This window comes from Lithobates pipiens, unplaced genomic scaffold (genome assembly GCF_037356315.1).
Source record: "Lithobates pipiens isolate NorthernLeopardFrog02 unplaced genomic scaffold, aLitPip1_a1.2 Scaffold_8, whole genome shotgun sequence".
NCBI lineage: Eukaryota > Metazoa > Chordata > Amphibia > Anura > Ranidae > Lithobates > Lithobates pipiens.
In genome coordinates, this window is record NW_027507903.1 from 429,217,463 (window position 1) to 429,238,506 (window position 21,044).

The following is a 21,044-nucleotide window of genomic DNA, read 5'->3' on the forward strand; positions in this document are numbered from 1 at the left end:
GCCTCGTACACACACGATCAGAATTCCGGCCAGAAAAAGACAGATGAGAGCTTTTCAAAGGAAAATGCGACCGTGTGTATGCTCCATCGGAATTTAGCTGTCCGAATTTCCACCAGCCAAAAATTGATAGCATGTTCTCAATTTTCCAGACGGAAAAACTTTCTATCAGAAATTTTGATCGTGTGTATGCAATTCCGACATGCCAAAAATCACGCATGCTCAGATTCAACTACGAGACGGAAGCTATTGGCTACTGGCTATTGAAATTCCTTTTTCTAGAACCGTCGTATGTGTTGTACGTCACCGCGTTATAAACGATCGGAATTTGGTGTGACCGTGTGTAGGCAAGACAGCTTGAGTGGAGTTCCGTCAGAAATCCTTTGGGAAAACTATCAGAGCTTTTTCCGACGAGAATTCCGATCGTGTGTACGCGGCATTAGAGTAATTTATGAAAATGGATTGGGTCGATGTGCTCTGAGACAAATTCTGAGATTGCCCAAGAACAGGATTCCATAATAAAAACACCAGAAAAGAGGATGTCTTTAATTTTTTAAACTAATTTAACATTCTCAAAAACACAATAAAAAGTTCAAACAAAACATCACAAATGATAAATAACATAAATAAAAACTATGATACACTTCAGCTTTCTCCTCAGGATGCTGCTGGCTATGAAGAATACTTCTCAACAGAAAACACTATAGAGCAGTGTTATTTAAGGCTCGGTTCACACTGCCACGACCTGAGATGTGACTTTGCCAAGCGACATACTGGCGAATTGAGTATTACTTTCATAGAAGTATAGAATAGAAGTCACCTAGAAGTAGTACAGGAACCTTTTCTAAAGTTGGAGCAACTTCAGTGATGCTAATTAGGACAGCTCTTATTGACTAACACGGGACTTCACATGTCACACGACTAGGGGTCTCACAAGTCGGATCCCAAGTCAAATTGTGAATGTGAACCAAGCCTAACAGAGTAGGCAATCCATCCTTTCAGCCACAACCAGTGACTATGTACTGTGCCAGTCACTCACCCATAAAGCAGGCTGGGCCTTTTTAGAACCAAAGATTACCAGCAAATGTCACAGATCTTACAGCATAGAATGGCCAGTTTTATTCATAAATACTGTAGGCTTCAGGCATTGCTCTTACCTGCAATATGTAAAACAATTCTGAAACATTTAGAGGTGCCTATGCAATACAACTGTAGGAGAATTGGGAGTTTCAAAAAGCGTAGCAACCAACAGCAATCAAACAGATTTTTTTCCAAATCAGTGAAAGTTGATTGCTGGTGGCTGCTCTAGATTACTTCAATTTGTTGAAGCTGATAATGCTACCTACATTTAAATCCGGCAATAATCTTGGCAAGTTTGTCTATTAAACCTGATGGATTGATGGATCTGTTTAAAGCTGAGTGGCTGACTCAGAAGCCAGTGGCAATCACTGGAGTAGCAGTGCCTTTATACAGTGATTTCCAGCATCCAGGGGGATCTTCCAGGTATGGCATATACATAATTACTTTTGACCAAGCCGTAACAATGCAAAATAGCCAAACTAAGAACTTTGGCCAAAATGTTTATTTTCCCATGCAGTGGGGCTATGCCCGCACTGCATGAGTCAACTGCTCACCTTTGTCTTGGGGTGAGGAGAACAGAAATATACTTACATAATCTGCTGATCCTCTGGGTCAAGACTGGTTCCCGCCGCTCCTGCCCCCCCCCCCCCCCACATGCTAGTGATCTTGTGCAGTGGACTGTCCCTGACATCATCACACCCATAGACCAGCTCTGAACATGGGGACGGCAGGAACAGTGCACCGCTTGATGTGGGGGAGTGCTGTTTTCCTGCAGGATCAAGTAAGTATGGCCAGGGCCGGGACAAGGAGTGGGCAGCAGAGGTGGCTGGGATGTGGGCGACCTGACCCTAACGGAATGGGGAGTGCAGTTTGACATCTTTGCCATTGGCACTGGATGGCCTTGTCCCGGTACTGAGTATAGCTTTTCCTTGAGCTCCTGGACAACACAAGCAGTTAACCCATGCAGTACAGGCACAGCCTCACTGCATGGGATAATTAAAAATTTTGCTCTGAGTTCTTCTTTAAGGGAAAAAACATCTTTCAAGCTAGATCTAAACTTTCTAAGTTACCCATCAAACTCTCCTCATTTTATTAAACACAATCTGTACATAATCTTTTGTGAAATGGCTGTATGTTTACTGATGATTGGGAAAAAAGGCCATATGTTAAATCTAGCCTTAGGCCGGCCATATATGGTTCGAATCTCAGCCAGTTCAGCAGGAACTGGCCGAGTTTTGAGCCATTATTGGGCTGGCTGAGTGTACCAAGTTGATCACATCAACATGGGTACAATCAGCCTGGCGCATTCTTGGATGCTATAACCACTAGGGATAATCCCTATATTCTCCCAGCAGGGATGGCTTCACCCACCCGCCCCTGCCGAGAGAAGACAATTGCTTGGTAGGAGTGATTCCCTTGTCAACATTGTCTGTGTTGATGGGGGAACTGTGCAAATTTCTTTCCTGTAATCCATGGTTGTGGGAAAGAAATTGCCACTGTCTATGGCCTGTCTTACTAAACATACTGTTTTTGCTTTATAATTGGCTTTTATTTTAATTATTTTTATTTTTTTTGCCATAGATAAACTAAGTGCTATGAGTGAAGAAATTTGAAGCAAAGCAAACCATTATATCCTAGTCTCGTCCAAAATATGCTTTAAAAAAAACCAAAGCACGTGAAGTCCAAAATATACACATAGTTTCAAAGATATTATGCAGTGATATACTGTATATTGTGAAAATTGTGAATAAATGTAGATATGGAAAAATATGAATCCAGTGATTGGACATTTCTGTATATGATCCATAAGCTAAATTTAATGACTTTTCAAAATATACTGCAAGGTTGCTCAAGCAGCAATCCTGATAGACTGAGTCTGCTATTTGTGGTAAATCCAATCCTCTTTTGGATCCTACCATTGGTCTATTTTGCGAATGTTAGGAGAAATAAATGGGGCTCCGTGCATCTACCATTGGCATAAATCCACCTATTTGAAATATGATAGATGGATGATGTGATATGGGTGGGTTCTGGCAGATTAGGAACAAAGTTTGGAGTTGCCAATCCCAAACTTCAGATAAAACACGAAGAATGTAAATACTTACCTGTCCTGCTGCTTACACTGCCAAATGTTACTCCATTAAAGAAAAACTGCTGAGTGAAGTTTCTTCTGAATCCAAAACTTCTAGGATTATCCCCACAGTACTCTGTGCCCTGCATTGACACTAAAAGCAAACTGGAGATGGACATTCCTTGAAGCATTGGTTTTAGAACAAACCTCTTGCAGCAATTCCTGTTCAATGGAACGGCATTTGATGGGCAGCCAGAAGGACAGGTATGTCTTTTTTTTTTTTTTGTCTTTAGAGGCAGCTATGTTTTTTTTAAGATTGGTGAAAGGCTTTCTTTAAAGTGAACTTGTGCTTTTTCCCATGCATAGCAAAGCTATAGATTCATTCTAATCCCCTATCTGCAGCAGCATATAATCAGCTTTCATTTGCTCTCCTGTTGTTTATCATATATATAAAAGTTGAAAATTTAAATAAATAAAAATTTAATAAAGGAAATGTATAATGGTTTTAAATATAATTTTTGATTATTCTTTCAGGTCAGTAGTAACAAAACAAATAATAATTCAATATGAAATATTGCTTATGAATATTTTGTGTATTCATATACAGCCACTCTTTTTTACATGTTTTGTGCATGGTCTTCTCTGCTTTGGGGAAAGAAGGCTGCTGTTTAGAGAGCTCGTTAGACAAGGGTTGATTTACTAAAACTGGAGAGTGAAAAATCTGGTGCAGCTCTGCACAGAAACCAATCAGCTTCCAGGTTAAGCTTTAAAGCTTAATTGAACAAGCTGAAGTTAGAAGCTGATTGGCTACCTATCATTCACAGCTGCACCAGATTTTGCACTCTCCAGTTTTAGTACATCAACCTCACAATAAGTTGAATCAGAGGAGTTACCTTAACAGCTGATAGTTTCAATTAGACAGGGTATCTGAAAGTGAATAGATGCTGCTATACTCTCGCCTTGGAATGCTCTGGGATTTCTTTGTCACAAGTTCACCCTGTTTTAAATGTATTTGTTAAACAAATCATATTAAAACAGATATAAAACATCAATTTAAAGATTTAAAAAAAAAAATAGATTTGACCTTACATTTTGAGTTTTTCCATATATATCTACAGTAATGATTTTCATCCTATTTGTGTAGTGTTCATCCATTTTTACAGCATTAAATGAGTTACTTATATAGCAGGATTATCTGAATGGTTATACATAGAATTATATGGTTGCAGCCATCCTCATTGACAGTTCGAAAGGCTGTTTGGTCATACTTCTTTTGAAAAATATTTAGAACAAAAATATTGTAATAAAGATCCTTTGTAGAAAAAACCACGGTTTTCAAAGTAGTATTCGATGTATCAGCGTTCGCCGTATATTTATATTCTTGCTTTAGTGGTCAAGTGGAGGACATATAGCACCATCAGAAAAGAAAAGATATTACGAGCTTCTGTTATGATCAGGCATCTTCTACCTATTTAGAACACGCAATGAAAATACTCCAAAGTCACTAGTGAACGGTGCTGGAATGTTGCTTTATGTTCTCGCTGACTGCAGCATAACCATTCCACCAATAAAATGCATCTAAAACACTGCAACATGTCAACTTTCTACCTGAATGATTGAATGACTTTAGAAATTCAATTGTCAATGATGGTTTTCATAATCTGCCATTAAATTTCTAGTGCCATCCCTTCTACTATCCATTCCCAAACTCTTGCTGCTACCGGAAAGTCTCATTAGCACCTCTGAATCTGTATCCCCATGTGACTCGGCTTTCTGTGTCAACAACATTTCAAAGAGAGTGCTCATTTCGGAGAGAAAGGTGCTGGCCAATCTGTTGTCTTGTGACCCATCAGTAAGCTTGCCAAATGTTAGGAAGGTTCTTAGATCTTCTTTCTCTGTTGCTGTTATTGGTGGCTCCAGAGCTATTTGATTATTGGGGGTGAATAGATTTTCCTTGTAGCTGTTGGCCAAAGGTAAAGAGAGCCGAGCAATCCATCCAGGGTCAAGATCACTCAAGCGGTTGCCTTCTGAACCTGTCATTAAAGAAAAAAACATTTATTCATACCTCTTTATGATATTGTGTATCTCTTGCTGCTTAATTTAAAAGAACCTTACTTCATATTTCTTTACTGTCTCAATAAGTGCTATATTAACTTTGAATTCATTCACAGCTTAATTAATTATGCTTTAACTGCCATTGTGCACCATAGAAAAATCATTCAACAAAATATCAATCAAAACTGTTATAGTTAACTTAATGTGAACCTACTGCTTTGCTGTGAATGAGTAAAGCACAAATTCACTTAAACTCCAACCTCCTCAACAACTACGTCTACTGACCTAGACAAGAGATTTTGGCTAGCAATAATGCATACGCTTGCTTTGAATTTTCCTACTATTATCGCAGGGATGTGTTAGCATGATGCATAGAATTTAGGAATCAAGGATTTTTATTTTGACTAGCATGCAATCGGGCCAAATGCAAAATCTGTATAGGTGTCCCAGTCCTGCCGATGATAGCAAATACCCACCACTGGGGGTTGTCACAGGGCTAGAGGAGAAGTAGAGGCGGTCTTCCCCAAGCTGACATCACTTCTGCCCTATACCCATGGGGTCCCAGAACTTATTCTACAGCCCTGTGAGCACTTCCAGTGGCTGTGATTTGCGATTATTGGTGGGACCGAGACACCTATGCAGATTTTGCATTTGGCCAGATATGTTCTAACATTTTTAATAAACTGCTCACTAAATGCCGCTTTTCCCTTTCTATACACACGCACACACATGCCGCGTACACACGATTGGATTATCTGGCGGACTTGGTCCGCCGGACAATCCACCCGTGTGTGGGCTCCGGCGGACTTTTTGTTTCCAAAAGTCTGGCGGACTTAGAAAGAAGTTTTGTCTCAAAATTGTCCGCCGGACTCAGCAGTCCGGTGGACAATCCGCCCATCTGTGTGCTAGTCCACCGGACTTTTGAAATGTACGGACTGAGAAAAGTCAGTTCATTTTGAACCTGACCATGGGTAGATGGGACTAGCGAAGGAAGTTAATGTCACTGCCTCCATCGGCAAGATTGACACCTCGCTAGCCCCATCATCTGGTATGGATTTAAAGGGGAACCCCTATGCCGAAAAAAACGGTGTGGGGGTCCCCCCAAAGTCCATAGCAGACTCTTATCCCAGCACACAGCCCGGCCTAGATTCCGGCCCCCTACCCTATGTGAATGAATATGGGGTACATGTACCCCTACCCATTCACCTGGGGAAAAAAGTGTACATTAAAAAAAACACAACACAGGTTTTTAAAATACTTTATTAGACAGCTCCGGGGGTCTTCTCTTCTTCCTTCTTTGGGGGTCTTCTCACCGGACTGCAGCTGCCGTAGCGACAGAAGACCGGGCCAACGCTAGTTAAAGAGCTGGAAGAAGAAAGCGGAGGCCCAGAAAGAAGAACCGAAGAGCGGGACAAGACCCCCAAAGAGCGGGACAAGACCCCCAAAGTCGGAAGAAGACCCCCGAACGGCGGCGGGGAGGAAGGAGAAAGCCGGGCTCCTCCGCTAGTAAAAGAGCTAGCAAAAGAGCAGAAGATAGCGGAGGAGTCCGGTGAGAAGACCCCTGAAGACGGAAGAAGAGAAGACCCCGGAGCTGTCTAATAAAGTATTTTAAAAACCTGTGTTTTTTTTTAATATGCACTTTTTTCCCCAGGTGAATGGGTAGGGGTACATCATACCCCATACTCATTTCACATGGGGTAGGGGGCCGGTATCTAGGGGCCCCCTTATTAAAGGGGGCTCCCGGATTCTGATAAGCCCCCCGCCCGCAGACCCCAACAACCAACGGCCAGGGTTGTCGGGAAGAGGCCCTTGTCCTCATAAACATGGGGACAAGGTGCTTTGGGGTGGGGGGCCACAGGGCTCCCCCTTCCCCAAAGCACCCCCCCATGCTGAGGGCACGTGGCCTGGTATGGCTCAGGAGGGGGGCGCTCGCTCGTCCCCACCCCCTTTCCTGACCAGCTGGGCTGCGTGCTTGGATAAGGGTCTGCTATGGACTTTGGGGGGACCCCCACGCCATTTTTTCGGCGTAGGGGTTCACCTTTAAATCCATACCAGGTGACGGGGCTAGCGAGGTGTCACATTAATGGAGGCGGCGACATTAATTTCCCTCACTAGTGCCGTCTACCTGGAGCCATGTTCAAAATGAATGGACTTTACTCCGTGTGTGGGCAAGTCCGTTCATTTCAAAAGTCTGGTGGACTCCCGCCATAGTCATGCGGATTGTCCGCCGGAAAAGTCCGGGCGTGTGTGGGCAGGTCCGCTCGTTCGGAAAGTCCGGCGGGTTGTCCGCCGGATAGTCCGACCGTGTGTACACAGCAACACACAGCAGTGTGTGGAGCAGTGGGGGAAATCACATGTAATTTGGACAGGAATCGCACCGCTTTCCTGTTCAAGTTGCATTCGATTCTTTGCAAAGTATTGCTACTCAGTAACAGCGAGTACTTGACTGAAAGTATCAGTACTCAAACTCACCGATTAAAAAACGGTATCAGTTAAACTCTAATCGATTTTATCAGCTATTTTATCAGCTATTTTCTGCAGTTACAGTTAATTAGAAAGGCATATGCAAATACTTTTGTATGTTTATTTACAGGTTTTTAAACAACCACAAATGCTGAAAACACGTCTCATCACTTTGCACAATAATTTTCACTTACTTGCATTAGGGCCCAGAAGAGCCTCAAAATTGTCTTCCAGGAAGTTATGGCTAGAAGAGAAGTCACCCCCTGGCTCTGAGTCCAGATCTCCAGCTTCACTCTCACCATGGCCGCTGTCCTTTGTGCTTTGCCAATCGGTCTCTTGCCCAGCAGTTCTAAATATCAAAAGGAAGTAATGGTTAAATAGGTGTTTGCTTTCTTTTGTCTTTAAACTGATTTCAAAATTGATCAATTTAATAACTTTTATATTTAGCTGTAGTGAAAGAATGGGCCTATGAACAGATGTCAGGCTTAATTATTACTGCCCACCTCCATCAATAATAATGGACATTTATTTGACTAATATTGTGATCATCATTATTATTAACTAGAAATATTAAAGAATATGGGTTATAAATGTCAAACAAACCCAGTTCCTACTGGAAGTAATGGGGTGGATTACAGGGAACTAAAAGCCTAGGATAGAAAGCAGCATGGATAAGAAGTTGAGATAAATGAAACTTAGATTTTTGCTTTGCTGCATCTTCAAAAAAAAAATGGAAAATGTTAACAAAACTTGCCATTTTGGCATAATGCATTGGAGAAAGGTGAAAATATGGTGTTTTTGGTGATTTTTACAGATGGAGTTAGGATTCCTGTCTCCTGAGAGTTAGGAAATCACATTTTAACTATCCTGGATTAATTGGCATAGTTGAACCTTAAAATGGGCAACAAAGTGAAATCAACGTTTGTTAATTTGTTAAACATTTTTTTTTAAATGTTATTTGTTTTTATAACTGGGTTTTGCCATCTTTAGGAAAAAAAATTCTTAGGTGCACATCAAGGGAACATAGATCTGGAAGAGTAAAGGTTGGAAGTGAGTTGAGAAATAATTTGAATGCAAAGCACTATGCGGAATTCTGAATGGAAACCAGCTAAGAGACTGTCAGTGTGCTAAAGCATCTTATGAGTGGTAGAAGACCTAGGTCATGTAGCAGCATTTGTGATCAGTTATAGAGAGGGAAAAACTGTTAGTGAAAGACAGAAAGGAGGATCCTCTGGCATTCAAGGCAAGAAACCTTAGTGGTCTCTAGCATTAAGAACATGTATATATTAAAAATGTCAACTGTTGAGCTGTTCTGTATCTCAATCAAGAAATAGGAAGAGGGTTTGGTCAATGCTTACACCAAACCCATGATCTTGTGAAGCAACTAGAATGACGGCACTATGGGCAGTTTAATCCCTGGCAGGCCCGTGTGTGCTGTCCATAGCTCCACTCCTGCTAGGTACCAGTTCTGTATAAAAGTAAGAACTTAAAATTGTTGGGCTCTTCTTTGTAACTGTGGAAAAGTGTCAAACTCTCTGAAACATTATCTAGAATAGATACTTACAGGTTTAGTTGGTGATGGCTTAGAAAGGAATGTTTATTTTTGTCAGAAAGCTACCTATTATCTAGTGTAGCAGAGCTTTCCTCTACAGAAAAGAATGACAGAATATGGCACTATCTATTAATTGGAAGCAAGTTAACTACCATTACTTATTGTTACCTGCCAGCCTTAGACGAGTACTTGTTTCCTCTGTGAAGTGTCTTGGGGTGAACTTGTCCTTGGTGGAGCAGAGATAAAAGCTGAGAAATTTGCTGCAATGATGAAACAAAATAAAAAGTCCTTAGTTCCGAGAGAACAAGCAAATCACTGTCTAGTGAGAAATGTTAGTGGTATATATTATATTTTAACGTTCAAAATCTGTCATCTTTACCTCTCATTTTGCAATGGAATATGAGAGGTATGAAATAATTTGACCATTTAATTCTAATTTAAGACTGAACAGACCTAGAGTGCTTTCAAATATTCTGTGAAAAAGGCATCTCTTTCAGTCAAATGATGCCATAAGGACTTGTGGCAGTTTTTATATTAGCTGTAATTAGCCTTACTGTTTGCAAAAGATCAGATCTGATTAAATATCTCAGCTTTATCACTTTTCTTTGACCCATTGAAGTGGAAAGGTAACCAATCCTTTTTAGGGGTTCTAATCTTGCACCTTGCTATCCAAAAAATAATTGGCTGTAATTCTGTTTTATTTTATTTGATTATATGCCCTCTAGTCATACAGTATTTTTGTTTTATACACAATATTCTGCTTTTTTGTCATTCAAATGTGTGAGACATGAATACAGGAATTACAAAGATAAAAACTTTATTTAAAGTATACTGTCACAAGAAAAATATGTGGGCTGCCATTGCTGAAATGCTTCTGACAATGATAATTGCCTGGCTGTGTGAGGATTTAGGGTCACTGAACCGGTACAAGCATGCAGCTAGAGAAGTCAGAATTCAGTGACTAAGAAAGTAATTAAAGCAACAGCATAATAACCAGGAAACTAGCATTTTAAAAAGGAATGGTCAACTGTAACAACCTTCGTAACCTAGATCCTAGAATGGCCAGATTGACTAAGATGACATTAGACAGTCTGCCATAAATGCAGACAGAAATGATAATGGCAAAGTCAGGGATGTTAGTTATAGTGACTTCAGCCAAGGGCAGATTTCGGAACAGCCAAAACAGGCAATTTCCTAGAGTAGCACACCCAACCACACACTCAACTGGTTGCTAACTGAGTCCAGACACGTAACACCAAACTGCTAGTAAAATAGGTAAAGAGTTTTCCCTTCTTTTTTTGTTCCAAGGATAAATTGTCTCCATGAGCCACTTTGTCCCCAGCCTGGGTGTGCTTTGTATAGCTGCCTGTGATATATTATCCTCCATGTTACATAGTTACATAGTAGGTGAGGTTGAAAAAAGACACAAGTCCATCAAGTCCAACCTATGTGTGTGATTATATGTGTGGTACTAGTTCTAGCCAGTCACTGAATTAGGAGATAAAGGCATAAGAAAGTTGGCCTAAGAGGAAAAAGAAGTATAAAAGTCTGGTCCAGTTTGATCCCACTATCATCTAGTACTGATAAAAATAATTTAAGCTTGTTTTCTGTAAAAACAAAACAGCCACCTTACCATTGGCTCTAATTAGTAACTTTTTTTTTAAAAGAATATGCAGAAGAGTTTCCTATTTCCTCCTTTAATAATGTATGTGTTAATTTGGCAGCAAACTAGCTACATCATGTGTGATACACTGATCTGCCTTGGAAAATGTTTTTTTTGGGTATCATTCAGAGGCATCTGCAGCACCTGGATGAATACTCTGGAGTGCAGGGACAAGATATAAATGGGCTCCAAGAAACACAGGTCCTTCCACCAGATGTTCCGCTTAGCTAGGTATAGCATATGATATAACAAATCTCTGAAGATACCAGCTGTAGTCTTTATTGCCATAAATGACACACTTTTGTGGTGTGATGCGGCACATCATTGTTGGGGGGAAAAGGCTTTGTCTGCCAAAAAGGCAAGAAGAGAGTTTTGTCTCAAGAGATGTCCTCTATGAGTTATAAAAGGTCAGGTTCTTACTTGCTGTCATCTGCTGCTATATACTGTACACTGTGTCTACACCAGCAATGATGAGATGATGATAACACAATTCAGCTGTTTCATGCAAGAATATCACAGCAGACACCCTCAGCCAAAACATGTTCTATTAGCTTTTTTTTACCCAGAGATACTGTTCATCAGTGCCTGGAGATGTTTATCTGCAATCCATCTTTCCTTATTTCTTTGACATAAACATGTATGCTTGGGCAAGCAGAGAGCATCCACGTTTGTACATGCACATCTAATTTGCTATTGTAAGTCAATGATTAGCTTAGCACTGGGTAGTGTTTAACACTGTAATGAGAACAGCAACATTATCTAAACTTGAACGTGTTTTATTTTATAGGATTAGCCTTTGCCATTACATATTTTGATCTTTAGCAGATTTGACCACAAAAAAAACTGATGGCATGTATGAATGTATACCATATGGTCACAGATACAGTATGTAAAGCTAGACCACCCAGCTAGATAAGTTGCATTTTTAAATGGAGGTTGGCATTGGCAATCCCCATATTTCTAAGATGAAAGATTTATTTCATATGGGTCTCTAGCATGCCCAGTGCACACCTTCAGGGTTGATATTAACAACTAATTTTAGCAAGAAAACTGTGTATTGGTCTCATGTATTATTTCAAAACATAGAGAACTCCAGGGTATCTATGATGAATAATATAATAAATACAGTCTTTATTGTGTGATACAGTGAATGGAAAATCTGTTCAGTATTTGTTACATTTTAACAGAAATAATTACTATGTAACATTAATCAAGAAGAACAGAAACAATGTTATCTCACAGAAACCATTAACTGCACACAATATAGTATAGTTGATGAATCTGTTATTTGGAAATCCATTTTTAAGCAGTAGTATAGCCAGACTGGTAAAACATAACTCAGGCTGTATTGGAGAGATGGTATACATAAAGGCAAGCTCACCAACCATTGTCTCTCATAATAAATGCACTGGCTTTGTTAAACTATAGTACAGTATGTAGATAGCAATGCATGCGCCAGTGTTATATTTTGGGAAAAATTATCCCAAATCACAACATTAATCAGGTCTTAAACTTTGAATGCTGGGATGTGCCACCATTCACAGTGCTGCTAAGCTCCACGTTCCAGGAATCTTTTATTAAAAAAAGATAACAGCAGTGACTAAACATACTGGGTGATACAGAGGAATATAACTTTGCATACAGGTAACTGCACCAGTTGCAGCTCTACTGGGAGAGAAGGACTTTATCAACAAGCTAGTGTCATTTAATATATATTGTATGTGTCCCATGAAATCAATAATTTTTTTTACAAAAGGTTTTCTTTTTTTCTTAAAGTGTATGCAAAGCCAGAACATTTGTAGTTACAGTTGTGGATAGTGTGTAAAAGTTAAATCCCTTGTCATGTTTCCTGTATGTGTCGCTATGGCAGATATTCAACCTCTCTATTTGCCCTGTGGACCATGGTCTCTTGTACAGAAAGTGATCGAAAATCTAAATTATTTTAGAGTAACATGAGGCTAGGGAAATCTAGGGATAACTGTCCCCTTGACATTTGTCTAGGAGGGGACTTACCCTCACTTTGGATACATTTCGTGTCACTTTTTGGTATGTCTCTGGGCCAAGAAGTAAAGGGAAATCTTCTCAAGGGGACACAGACAGGAAAAAACCCTACTCCGACTAAAACAACTAAGCTTTGGCTTTAAATGCACCTTAATAATGCCATATTTAAATGTGGTGGCTTAAAGCTTTAAAGTCTTATCATGATTCCTCTCTTATGCACTATACATCTATAGATTATAAGCATTATTTATACATAATACTACATACTAGTGGAGCAGGTGAATTCAAGGTGCATTGAAAAAAGTAGTAATAGTCATTGAAAACGTAAGTAGCAGAAATGTGGACACTAAAGAAAAACTAGACAGCTAAAGTTCAATTAATAATTAATTAAAAAGGCTTACCTGCACATGTGGTGACTGCATGGTAACATCCACACCTTCTTTCTCTGCTAATGCCACCATCGATAATCGCACCAGGCTTCTCAAGATCTGCTCTTTAGATGACTGTTCTACATTCTTTTGTCTTCTTAGCGTAGGAGAAGTAGCTGGAGAAAAGTTCCCTCCATTGCATACTATGGGTTCATCAGGGCTGAAATTATCATGGACTCTTATTTGAGGGCTACCTGGGTTCTTTAAAGTTTTATTACTGACTGGAAGGGTTCCACTGGGGTCTTCAAAGTTCTCTCTAGAGTAGCTTCTCTGTCTCTGATATTGTAATGTTCGGCACACAGAGGGAGGTAATGAGAAAGACTGCTCTAAATCTGTAGTATCTTCACTTAATATTTCCTGGTTGTGTTGGTGCCTTAGTGTGCGATATAGTGTAGGTGTGAGATGAAAAGGAGTATGGAGAGTTTGATCCTCTGGAACTTCTTTTCCTTCATCTGGCAAAGGAAACAACTTGGCCTCTTCCACTGGTGTCACTGGTTGTGGCTGTTGCCGACCTCTAAGTACAGGGACTACATGAATATCTGCCTTTTGTATCTGCTTTTGAGGCCTTCTAGGCTGCTTCCTATAGGCAGATTCTTCCTCTCTGCAGTTGTATGCTCTATTGTCCTTTCTGTCTACTCGACAAAAGGACATGATGAGAGCCAATATAAGGAGACAAACAACTAGAAGAACAGCCAAGCAAATAACAATTACCACAGACAGGCTCAGCTTGCCATTGGTTTCGCTAGCTGAATTTTTCAAGTGGTCCAAGTGGCTATTAAACATAATTGATAGTTGAGCTTTGGATTCCCGATAAGGAATTCCACAGTCTCTGACATTGACCTGTAAGTCTATGACACTACCTATTAGGTTGCTGGCATTGCTGGCGTTTATGTATATGTATCCAAGATGTTCATCCATAGCAAACAAGCCTAGGTAGTCATCCAACAAATGGTAGACAAGTCTTGCATTCTCATCTGAGTCTGCATCAGTGGCAATAACTTGAAATATTGGGTGTTTGTTAAGTTTGGCTGTTTCTGATAGAATCTCATCTGATGTGTATCCCAAGGCCTCTGAGCTGGTAACTTCTAAGGCAGAAAGAAAGTATCCACTTTCAGCATTCACAAGGATGGTGATAGTGGCACCGCCTTTCTTAAGTTGAGGTTGCACAATTAATGGGCTATTATCATTTTGGTCTCTTACCAATACCTTGACAGAAACATTACTGCTGAGTTGAGGGTCACCATTGTCTTCTGCTTGTACCAAGAATTCAATTTGCTTAATTTCTTCATAATCAATGGACTTAAGCACAATAATTTCACCTGTTTTGGAATGGACAGAGATAAAAGTTGATAGTGGTATCCCTGAAACAATAGAGTCAATTATCTTGTAGGTAATCTCTGCATTTTTACCCAAGTCAGCATCCTGAGCATTTACAGTGAGAAGATGAGTGAAAGGACTATTGTTTTCACGTAGTGAAACATCATATCTAGTCCTCTGAAAAACTGGAGCATTGTCATTGGCATCACGAACAAATATTTTTAAGGATTTGTTAGATGTAAAAGATGGTTCACCTTGATCTTGGGCTTGGATTGTTATGTCATACACATCCCATTTTTCTCTGTCCAGAATCGCATTGGTTGTTAGTATATAACTGTTTCCTTTAGCTTTTTGAAGCCTAAAATGTTCATGGTCTTGAACTAAGTGGCAATGCACATCCCCATTTGCACCTGAATCTGGATCATTCGCCATAACCAAAGCAACAAAACTGCCCAGGGGAACAGCTTCAGACACAATGATCTCAGGAGAATCTTGAGAAGCCCATGTGACTTTAATATTAGGGGTGTTATCATTAATATCCAGAACTTTAATGACTACCTTGCAGTGTGTAGGAATGGGATTAGGGCCTAAGTCCTTTGCTTGCACATCTAATTCATAGGAATGTCTGCTTTCATAGTCAAGTGGCTGCTTCAGAAATATTTCCCCTAACTTGGGATCAATGCTAAACATATTAAGAACATGGTGAGGTGTGTGTTTGCCAAATGAAAACTCAATTTCCCCATTTGGACCTTGATCTGGATCAGTAGCTGTGAGATTTATAAGAAGTGTACCAGGTGATGTGTCTTCTGAGATTTCTAAAATTACAGAGCTTTCCTCAAACATGGGACTGTTATCGTTAGAGTCCAAGACATTAATCCTAACCTGTGTTGTCCCAGTTTTTGGTGGGTATCCTCCATCTAATGCTGTTAAAACAAGCTCAAAAGAAGACTGCAGCTCCCTGTCCAGTTCTTTCACCACCACCAATTCGGGGTGTTTTACACCATCAGAACCGGAGATAATATCCAGGGTGAAGTGTTCATTTGGAGAGAGAGTATATAGCTTTACAGCATTGCTGCCAAAATCAGGGTCCCAAGCTCTGTCAAGTGGAATCCTAGTACGTAGGGAAGCACTTTCAGAGATCTCTACATCTAGTTCAGCTTTTGGAAACATTGGTTCATTGTCATTGATGTCCAGGACTTCAATTTCCACATGGACCAGAGCTAAGGCCTTGGTTGCTAGAACATTAAAAGATAGGATGCAGCGCCCATGAACCTTACAAAGCTCTTCTCTATCTAAACGATCTGTGGTGGTTATAGATCCATTCTTCAAACCCACTTGTACTGGAAAAGTGTTGGTCTCCTGTATAAGTTGGTATTCTTCATTCATATCCTCTATCCAGCCTGATGCATCAGATATGTGTCCGATGACTGTGCCAAGGGGTACTTCCTCCTGGATACGAAATCTCACCATTAAAGAAACTGAATTTTGACAACTTCTGTGAAAGCAGAAAAGTAGTAGAAAACTAAAGAGGTGCCCAATGACCCTTAATGTCAGAGCCATATTTCACAAGTTTTCCAACCTGCAGCAAGTATCCGTATTGAAGATATGAAGAAGAGATTAGTGGAAGATCCTCAAGATCTTCTTTATCTTCTCACATTGGAGCTCTTGTTGAAGCAATCTTGTTCTCCAAGGCATGAAGTCTATGGCACAGACTAGTTCTGTAAGCACTGTCAGGGCTGCTGACATTTGCACACGACGGTGTGACCAGACAAAAGGTTATGTAGGAAGCTGGAAAAGAATAGAAAAGCAGAATAAGTTGGGGAGGAGCGACAAAAAAGTTATGAGTTGCTTGTTTTCCCAGGGAAATCAGCCATCCTCCTACAGGAAGAGGGATGAGGAAGGAACTATAAGTCGTCAATGGACAATGCTCTGTTTAACCTCTTATTCTCCATATAGAACCTCAATCAGCTGTAAAACACTTAGTATCTTCATCATGTGTCATGTAACAGTTAAGCCTTCATTCCCTCCAACAATAACAAAAATTCTCAGGGTCCTGATACAGAATCCATCTAAGCAGTGAGGTAGTGATAGTGATAAGAAGAGTGGGAGTTTAGTAACAATCAGATAATCCTCCATATGTAGACAAATTCCCCAGGAGAAAATGTGGAGACATTTAAGAAGATGAAGGAATGCGATATAATCATGCGGTCAGCTAAAGCCAGTGATAATAAAAAAAAGTCTGGAAAGGCTACTGAGAAAGATGGCATTTGCTTCTGCAAAATTGATGGATACAGAGAATGGATATGCAAAAGATAAGAAAAACGCTAATTAGAACAAGGATATATGAATGTAAACACAAAGGATGACCTAGACCACCCCACAGAGACAGAACATTTATTAAAGAATCTCCCTCCCGCACTAGTAGTAAAAACAGACATAAAAGAAAGAAACCTGATCTGCTGTTTTATAATTTCCTTTGCATAGCTCTATAGTTAGTTTTGCTATTTTTTTTTTTAAAAAGCAGCTTGCTAAAACATTTTTTCCTTTTTGATCATTTGTACATTAGTGACTCTGGATAAACATACTTTTTTTAGAAGTATTCTATAAGTAAAGTGAAAAATCACATGCAATCCTTGGATAGCATCTGAAAAAAAATGGAAGTACGAGCTTTAGAATAATAACAATATGGTATATTGAGCCATGGTTAAATTGCCAGCACGCTGGATGTATTATAAGTACAAACTTTTTTTTTTTCCAAAGTAACAACCGGCAATTTTGAAGACTTTATCTCTAAATGAGTGTCAAACTATTTCTAAACACACCATGCTTTGGCAGGAATTTCACTTTGTTAAGAAGCTTTCTTTAGCAATCGTTGCCATTTTTTGTTTTTTTTCACTAGTCCCTTTCAAGGTTAAAGTGTAATGCCGCGTACACATGATCGGACTATCCGGCGGACAAACCGTCGGACTTTGCAGCGGAGGTCCGCCGGACTTTCCAAATGAGCGGACCTGCCCACATACAACCGGACTTTGGACTATGGCGGGAGTCCGTCGGACTTTTGAAATGAACGGACTTGCCCACACACGAAGAAAAGTCCGTTCATTTTGAACGCGGATCCAGGTAGACGGGACTAGCGCGGGAAGTCAATGTCACCGCCTGCATCGACAAGATTGACACCTCGCTGGCCCCGACACCTGGTATGGACTTAAAGGGGAAGCCCCACGGCAGAAAAAACGGTGTGGGGGTCCCCCTAAAGTCCATATCAGACCCTTATCCGAGCACGCAGCCTAGCCGGTCGGGAAAGGGGGTGGGGACGAGCGAGCGCCCCCCCTCCTGAGCCATACCAGGCCTTTTTAATAAGGGGTCCCCAGAATCCGGGAGCCCCCTTTAAGGGGGCCCCAGATACCGGCCCCCCCATGTGAATGAGTATGGGGTACCATGTACCCCTACCCATTCACCTGGTGAAAAAAAGTGTAATTAAAAAAACACAACACATGTTTTTAAAATAATTTATTGGACAGCTCCGGTGGTCTTCCGTCCTGGGGGAGTCTTCTCGCCGGACTCCTCCGCTATCTTCTGCTCTTTTGCTAGCTCTTTTACTAGCTAGATGAAGAAGAAAGCCCAGCTTTCTTCTTCATCGTTGCCGCCGCTGCCCGGGGTCTTCTACCGACTTCAGGGTCTTGTGCCACTCTTCGGGGGTCTTGTCCCCCTCTTGGGTTCTTCTGCCTGGCCTCCGCTTTCTTCTTCCGGCTCTTTTACTAGTGTTGGCCCAGTCTTCTGTCGCCGCCGCCGCCTTCTCTTCTTCTTCTTCCTTGAGATGCTGACTCGATGCTCTCTCTGGCAGCAATGACAGGGACGCGTTGTGTGGCGACTTATATAGGGACAAGGGATGGGGTCACCGGGTGATGTCACCCCCCTTTCCTGACTGGCCAGGCTACGTGCTCGGATAAGGGTCTGATATGGACTTTGGGGGGGGGCCCATGCTGTTTTTTCGGCGTAGGGCTTCCCCTTTAAGTCCATACCAGGTGACGGGGCCAGCGAGGTGTCAATCTCGCCGATGGAGGCGGCGACATTGACTTCCTGCTCTAGTCCCGTCTACCTAGAGCCACGTTCAAAATGAACAGACTTTTCTCTGTGTGTGGGCAAGTCCGTTCATTTCAAAAGTCCGGCAGACTAGCACACAGACGGGCTGATTGTCCGCCGGACTGCCAAGTCCGGTGGACAATTTTGAGTCAAAACTTCTTTCTAAGTCCACAGGACTTTTGTAAAGAAAAATTCCGCCAGAGCCCACACACGGGCGGATTGTCCACCGGATAGTCTGATCGTGTGTACGCGGCATAAGAAAACTTAAACAGTAAACTTCAGTTATTTGTCCTCTTTTGGTCTGTTAAGTATACCATTGGAATAGTTTTGTTACATCTGTTTAATAAGTGTAAAAGAGTACCTTTTGATATGCCAAACCTGAGCTTATAACTCCCTGTGTTCTCATGTGCTGACTGTTATTAGTAATCATTGTTTCCAGCTCCATATGTAGACTAAAGAACATCACCATTCTATGTTATGGAGAAGGGGAGAGGTGGAGGTGTTCTGTAGTTCTAACACAATTCCTGTCCTAGGGGTACAATGCTGCTTTCCCATAGTATGGTGAATGAATGTTGTTACTCTAGGACAGGGAGTGTGTTACTGCCATGGTCACCAGGTGAAAATAAAGGGAAAAAATAAAACTAATGCTGCCACCACATTGAATTAGTGTTCAGTTGCACTGTCAGTTTATCAAGGGTCAAGTTTTTTTTTTTTTACTTCACAGGTTTCTCGCAAGTTATTTGATTTTTGTTTTGTTTTTTATTTAAAAAAAAAAAGGAATGTCACGCACTTTAAAAACATCTTACTGTCATATGACAAGGATCTGTAACAGGATTATATTTCCTTGCATTATGAGCTTAAAGCTGAGCTCCAGCCAAAAATTATATTTTAACTTTTGTATGAGTAGGGAGGACTTGTCTGTGGGCCATTTATCTACTTTTATGTCCTGCTGGATCAAGAAATGATGAGTGCGGTCAGTGGTGTAGCATGGGTTGCAGTGCCCGAAGCAAGGCAAGTATTGTGCCCCTAACCTGTGGACCGTTAGCACTCCACAAGTCCAACAGAATATATATATATATATATATATATACACACACAGCATCCCACAAAAGTGAGTACTCCCCTCACTCACATGTTTGTAAATATTTTATTATATCTTTTCATGTGACAACACTGAAGAAATTACACTTTGCTACAATGTAAAGTAGTGAGTGTATAGCTTGCATAACAGTGTAAATTTGCTGCCCCCTCAAAATAACTCAACACACAGTTATTAATGTCTAAACCGCTGGTAACAAAAGTGAGTACACCCCTACGTCATAATGTCCAAATTGGGCCCAATTAGCCATTTCTCTCCCCGGTATCATGTGACTTGTTAGTATTACAAGGTCTCAGGTGTGAGTTGGGAGCTGGTGTGTTAAATTTGGTGTTATCGCTCTCACTCTCTCATACTGGTCACTGGAAGCTCAACATTGCATCTCATGGCAAAGAACTCTCTGAAGATCTGAATAAAGGAATTGTTGCTCTACATAAATATGGCCTAGGCTATAAGAAGATTGCTAAGACCCTGAAAATGAGCTGCAGCACGGTGGCTAAGACCATACAGTGATTTAACAGGACAAGTTCCACTCAGAACAGGCCTCACCATGGTCGACCAAAGAAGTTGAGTGCACGTGCTCAGCGTCATATCCAGAGGTTGTCTTTGGGAAATAGACGTATAAGTGCGGCCAGTATTGCTGCAGAGGTTGAAGGGGTGGGGGGTCAGCCTGTCAGTGCTCAGACCATATGCCGTGCACTGCATCAAATTGGTCTGCATGGCTTTCGTCCCAGAAGGAAGCCTCTTCTAAAGATGATGCACAAGAAAGCCTGCAAACAGTTTGCTGAAGACAAGCAGACATGGATTACTGGAACCATGTGCTGTGGTCTGATGAGACCAAGATAAACTTATTTGGTTCAGAGGGTGTCAAGCATATGTGGTGGCAACCAGGGGAGGAGTACAAAGACAAGTGTGTCTTGCCTACAGTAAAGCACGGTGTCATGGTCTGGGGCTGCATGAGTGCTGCCGGCTCTGGGGAGCTACAGTTCATTAAGACCCCTTTCACACTGGGGCGCTTTTCAGGCATTTTTCATGCGCTTTAGCATTTAAAAAAAGCGCCTGAAAGAAGCCGCAACTGCAATCCCAATGTAAAAGCCCGAGTGCTTTCACACGGAGATCCCTTTCACACTGGGGCGTTTTTCAGGTGCTTTAGCGTTAAAAAAAGCGCCTGAAAGAAGCTGCAACTGCAATCCCAATGTAAAAGCCCGAGTGCTTTCACACTGAGGCGCTGCGCTGGC

The 21,044-nt window shown here is 41.1% G+C and overlaps 1 protein-coding gene across 1 annotated transcript; it reads right to left on the bottom strand.

Moving 5' to 3' along the window:
• Positions 1 to 522: 522 nt before the first annotated feature.
• PCDH12 (protocadherin 12) lies at positions 523 to 16,416 on the bottom strand. The gene is made up of 4 exons (XM_077474283.1): positions 13,284 to 16,416; positions 9,387 to 9,478; positions 7,861 to 8,015; positions 523 to 5,181 (listed from the first exon to the last, which is right to left on the bottom strand). Exons 1-4 carry the CDS (start codon positions 16,185 to 16,187, stop codon positions 4,790 to 4,792), a joined length of 3,543 nt encoding a protein of 1,180 aa, XP_077330409.1. The 5' UTR covers positions 16,188 to 16,416; the 3' UTR covers positions 523 to 4,789.
• Between the last annotated feature and the right edge of the window lie 4,628 nt (positions 16,417 to 21,044).

Excerpts from the sequence above, each read along its gene's own strand:
- PCDH12 (XM_077474283.1), bottom strand. The coding sequence starts at position 16,187 with ATGGCTCTGACATTAAGGGTCATTGGGCACCTCTTTAGTTTTCTACTA. Across the intron at positions 9,479-13,283 it reads TGCAGTCACCACATGTGCAG|CAAATTTCTCAGCTTTTATC; the intron begins GTAAGCCTTTTT and ends TCATCATTGCAG. Across the intron at positions 8,016-9,386 it reads TACTCGTCTAAGGCTGGCAG|AACTGCTGGGCAAGAGACCG; the intron begins GTAACAATAAGT and ends TTTGATATTTAG.